The sequence below is a fragment of the Phaethon lepturus genome, unplaced genomic scaffold, assembly GCF_000687285.1.
Source record: "Phaethon lepturus isolate BGI_N335 unplaced genomic scaffold, ASM68728v1 scaffold34403, whole genome shotgun sequence".
Lineage (NCBI taxonomy): Eukaryota > Metazoa > Chordata > Aves > Phaethontiformes > Phaethontidae > Phaethon > Phaethon lepturus.
Window position 1 is genome coordinate 1 of NW_010530305.1, and position 5,275 is coordinate 5,275.

At 54.2% G+C, this 5,275-nt stretch overlaps 1 protein-coding gene across 1 annotated transcript; it reads left to right on the forward strand.

Moving 5' to 3' along the window:
- Positions 1-50: 50 nt before the first annotated feature.
- ICMT (isoprenylcysteine carboxyl methyltransferase) lies at positions 51-2,322 on the forward strand (the record flags this gene model as incomplete). The annotated part of the gene is made up of 3 exons (XM_010284236.1): positions 51-220; positions 1,062-1,279; positions 2,102-2,322. Coding segments are annotated over 3 exons (571 nt in total), but the record flags the coding sequence as incomplete, so codon positions are not given.
- Positions 2,323-5,275: the final 2,953 nt, after the last annotated feature.

Consider the following 5,275-nt stretch of genomic DNA (forward strand, 5'->3'; position numbering starts at 1 on the left):
CGGTGCGGTGCCCCCCAGCCCTGCCAAGCGTTCCCTTCCTCCCACCGCAGGTACATGTGCTCCCTCTCCCTCTTTCACTACTCGGAGTACCTGGTGACAGCCATCAACAACCCGCGCAGCCTCTCACTGGACTCCTTCCTGCTCAACCACAGCTTCGAGTACAACCTGGCTGCCCTCTCCTCCTGGGTGGAGTTCACGCTGGAAAAGCTCCTCTTCCCAGGTCGTCCGCCCTGCCCCTCCCTGCTGCCCACCCTCCCGCCTGCTGTCCCCTGGCTCTGCTCAGCTGCACGTGGCTCGCCTGGGGCCCACCCATCTGGCAGCGAAGCACTGGCGACCCTGGCTTAGCTGACCCGTGCTGGCAGCCAAGGAGGGCTTTGATGTGGCCTTAATCTCTCTGTGCTCAAAGCCTCTCGGTTTCGGTCTCAGGGGGTTGGGGGGGCGCCCCCCTCACTCGGACATGCCAGGCCGTCTTTGCTGTGTAGTGGGGCTTTAGTCTTTTCCTGCCTGCATCTTTCAAGCCGCTTTGGTGGTACAAAGAATGATGCTTCAGTTACATCTGGGCGTCTTCTCTTTACCTGGAATAAAATCAGATTGGCAAAAAGCATTGCTGTTTGCCCAGTCTGGGGTGCTGCTTTTTTTCTGGGAGGGGGGAGATGTTCTCCTTCCCCGCATTATAGTGCCAGTGTGGGCTGTGGAGCTCCCCGCATCTGGCCCGAGCACGTCCGCTTGTCTGTGCTTTACGTTGGCTTTACCCTACACCGTAAGGCCAGGTTCTGCCTTGGTGCTGCGAGGACGTATGGACGCTGTGTCGAGGGTGACTCCATGGCGGGGGATGCTCTTTTCATGCTCTTTTTATTTATTTTCATGGCGGGATGGCGGTGTATGGAGCGCTGGCTGTGTTTTTTTTTACATGTTGTCGTGCTTTGAGATGGGGGGGGGGGGAATGCAAACCGCACCCACGCACCCCCTGAAGCCAACTCACCACCCCACCCCCCTGTGACCCCCGCAGCGCGAGCGTGACCTGTGCAAACCTGTTGTGACCCGTCCTTATTCACTTGCAGAGCTGAAGCAGATCACCTGGCTGAGTTCTGTAGGGTTGTTGATGGTGATCTTTGGGGATTGTCTGAGGAAAGCGGCCATGCTCACAGCTGGCTCCAACTTCAACCATATTGTTCAGAATGAGAAATCGGATACTCATACTTTGGTGACAAGTGGGGTGTATGGGTGGTTCCGGCACCCGTCTTACGTGGGATGGTTTTACTGGAGTATTGGAACACAGGTACTGTATACAACGCACTCAGATACTTTCATCTTATAACCTGGGTCTTTCTTCTTAATGCTGCCCCACACCCGTAACAGGATGCAAACCGCTGGGGGTCAGCAGCAGGGGTAGCTCAGGTGCGGATTTTGGTGCCTTCTGCCTCCCACCAGCATGCGGGGGCTCAGGAAACCCTGAGCGCTCTGCCCTGCCATGGTTTTCAGGAAGACCTTGTTGCCTTAATTTTCTGTGCGGAATAAGCAGGGGCGGTGGGGCTGGGGTTTGGTGGTCCTTGGAGGCTCGGGGTGCGATCCACTCCTAGCCTAAAGCTGGTGTCCAGAGTTTCCTTGCATCCCTGTGGTCAAAATGCTTTCTGTAAGTAGTCGGACTCAACCTTGCTTCTGCCAACTACTAGTCCTGTGCTGGATGGCAAAGAAAACTCCCTCTAAGAGTGCCCAGAGCACTGGCCAGAGGGTAAACTGGAAGCCAGCTGCGGTTGAGCTGTAACTCGGCGCTGCCTTAGTTCCGCTTTTCTTGTTGTTGGCTGATGGTTGGCGTTTGGTTTTATCTCTGTGGAGAGAGACCATAAAGACCGCATGTGGAGCAGCACGTGGCGCTCTTAGCCGGGGCAGTGGGAGCCGGCAGCTGTCTGCAGGCCGCTTTCTTCATAAGCACTAATTTCTCCCCGGAATGAAAGTCCACAAAAGGCGCTGGGACCTTTTATTTTCTTTGGAGAGCATTTAGACCTCATGGCAAACGTAATGAAGGGTGATTAGCCTGCAGGGGGCAGCCTTGTTTTTTGGGGGAAGCGAGGGGATGCTAACCGCCGGTGTCTGTTCACAGGTGTTACTCTGCAATCCCATCTGTGTGGTGGGCTACGCGTTGGCGTCCTGGCGCTTCTTCAGGGAGCGGATTGAGGAGGAGGAGATCACGCTCATTCACTTCTTTGGAGAAGAGTACCTGGAGTACAAAAGGAAGGTGCCTTCGGGTCTCCCTTTTATTAAAGGAGTCAAAGTGGAACTGTAATGTGGGGTGACGACCAGACTGGCTGAGCAAACACCCGGCTCCAGGCGCTGCGGGATGAGGGATGATGCGATGCGTGGTGCCGGTAGTAGCCTGTTGGTATTGCCGGGCTGCCCAGGAGGAGCTGGCGAAGGGCTGTGGAGCTCAGGGGCCTACCGGGTCACTTGCAGATCAGAAGCTTATTCATCCTCCTCGAGATAAGCCCTTCGTTGCACATTCAGGGGTCTTCCAGATAACTTAGCCTCTAGTGACCCTAAAGAGAATCGAACCCTTCTGCCTGCAGCAGCTGAATCGTACTGAAGCACCTACAGACCAATTCTTCCGGAGAACGGCTCTGCCCTCCTGCCCCCATACCAGAAAGGTGCCAGTCAGCAGCTTGTTCCTATGGCATAATTCAGTTTCAAAGCTTTTTGACCTTGCGAGCCAGGCAAGCGTGGCTTTAATCTCTTTAGGCCCGATTCCACAAGCTGGTGCTCGGGCAGCTTGCAGGAGCAGCTCCAGCTCTCTGCTCTTCAGGTGCAGGGACTGCCTACCCTCTGCTTGCTGGAGAGCCGGCAGCATGGCACCGACCAGTCCTCTCCCAGGCGTTAACGTTCACAGGGAGGGCTCTTCCGCTCGCTTCATGCCGCTGGATTGGGAGTGCCTTGGTGAAACACGGCAGGAGAGTGCGCCCGCTCCCTCCTCCCTTGGCTGCTGCTGTGTATTTGGGAGTCACCATTCCAGCCGCTGCCTTCCCAGGCCTCCCCGCCACCACCCGTGTTCCCTCTTCCTGCTTCCAAATCATGCTGCTTCCTATCCTACCAGGCTGCCTCCGTCCTGCAGACAACCCAGGACTTTGGGTTGCAAAAGAACTGCAACTGCCGGGCTTGCCGAGGGCTTTAGCACTCAAGATTCTTGCCTGCTTTTTTGGGCGAGACCTGGGATGTCGGCGCGACTAGGAGATGCTTCTGGGGAAATTCTCCAAACGGGAAAAGAGTTTGGCTAGCTATGCTATTTTAAACGTTACCATTTTGGAAATGGTTCTTACTCGAGCTTTGTGGTATAACTTATTCTGTCGTTATATACCAAAGAGGTTCACTGTTTTCCTGAGTTTTACGTTATTCTTCCTAGCTGGAATGGAAATGAGTTGCTTGTCAGTTCGGGCTTGTAGTGTTCCTTGGTGATGGTGCCATGGTACGGCTCAGGAAAGGGGGCGCTGATGGAAGTTGCTTTGGTTTTTTCTTTTTTTTATAAAAAACAAGAAAAAATGTTGCCAACTTTTGTCTGGTGGTTATTTGGAGATCTCTTGAGGTGCCGGTGACGTGATTGAAACGGGAATCCTTCCTCTTACAGTTCCCAGCAGCGTTTCAGTACACTCCAGTGTTGCGGTGAAGCACGCCCATGACTTGCCGTGACTCACGGGGCTGCGCAGCCAGAGAGACGAGGCGGATTCTCCATCTCTCCTCGCTTAGAGCATTTTCTGCATGGAGCATCAGCTTAACACCGCTGTTGGTAATTTGTGTTTTACCGAGCATTGTTTTAGCTTGGGAGAAAAGAACAAACATGAAAATACAGCAGCCGGATAGTGCCGATTTCTCTGCGTAGTCACTCGCAGAGCTCACGCTTTTTTCTGCCTCCAGCACATGTCCTCATGGAAGCTGTGACCTGCTGTTATAGCCAACGTTTCTCAGGCAAGTTAATTTTTAACTAATTTTTTTGTAGGCATTAACGTTTCTGCTGTGAACTTGCACAAGTGCACTTGGAAACAAACAAAGCAATTGTTGCTTGGGTTTGACGTGAGCCAACAATGGAAACTAAGCTTTATTCTCAAGTTGTTCTTTGTAGTGAATGCACCTCGGTCTTAATTTGCTGGTGTGCCAGTGCTAGCTCTGACCCCGGTTCCAGCCGTGCAGTGGCAGGGTCTGCCCGCATCCGGATGCACTGGCACCAAAAGAAAGGGATAAACTTCACCTTGAGCAAAATCTTCAGTGCTTTTGAGACCTGCAGCCTCTCTTAACCTTTTATTTTCCTCAATCCTGTGACTGGAAGCTTGGTGAGGAGACAGGAGCTCACCAGGCATGGGAAAGGCATCTGAATCTTTAGTGAAAAGCTGGAGTAAGCCGTCAAACCCTGCCCTCTTGCGTCGCAGCAGTTGTCAAGTTTTTACATGGCACAGCTGCACAAGGAGCAGAGTGCCTCTTTCTAGCACCCTGCCTGTGTTTTTGCCTCTGCTGCCTGTTGGCAGTTCACAGGATGCTTGTGACCCTGCGGTGAGCTCCCGGCTCTACCCTACACAAGGGTTGGTTTTGTTTGTTTTATTTTCCCCACATTTGGAAACTTTGTGGTTTTAAGAGTGGCTGGCTGCCCTGAGCCGGCAGGCCCGTTTTGCCCGGGGCCGCAGAACCAAGCGGACACGTGCACTTGCGCCCTTTTATTTCACTTCTAACATAGGAAGAGTATAAATACAATTATTTTCTCAGATGAAAAGGTCGCCCTAAGGCAGGCTTTTGATACGCTGCAGACACTGTGTGCCTGGGCTGTGTTTTCCTGCCTTCGCTTGTGGCACGAGGCAAGAGGAGCTGGACAGTAACCGGGGCACGACTTTTGTGCAGCAAGCGTCAAGCGGCTCCGTGTGCTTGCTCAGCGTCGGGCTCTACAGTGCAAGCTCTTTCTGGGTGGTGGTCTTGGCCCCGTTTTTCTGCTGGCCCCTGCAACAGTCTTTGCTTTTTGGGGAGGAGTCTCCGGGGGTACCGCCGGGCATGCAGCTCTCCCTGGGGCTGTCCGGAGCCCCCTCCTTGCCACTGGGTGAGGCGTCCCTGGGGAAGGGAAGGCGCCTTGGCAGGGTCAGCGGCCAGGAAAGGCGAAGGAATTTGGCACCCAGGTGCTCGCCATCACCTACCTTGGCACGGCTTCGCTGTCGTCGCAGATCTTGAGCAGCATCTGTGCCTGTTCCTCCTTGGGCTCCCGGGGCTCCTGCAGCCTGCGGTAGGAGGAGTGTGAGCCACAGCTGGGGCC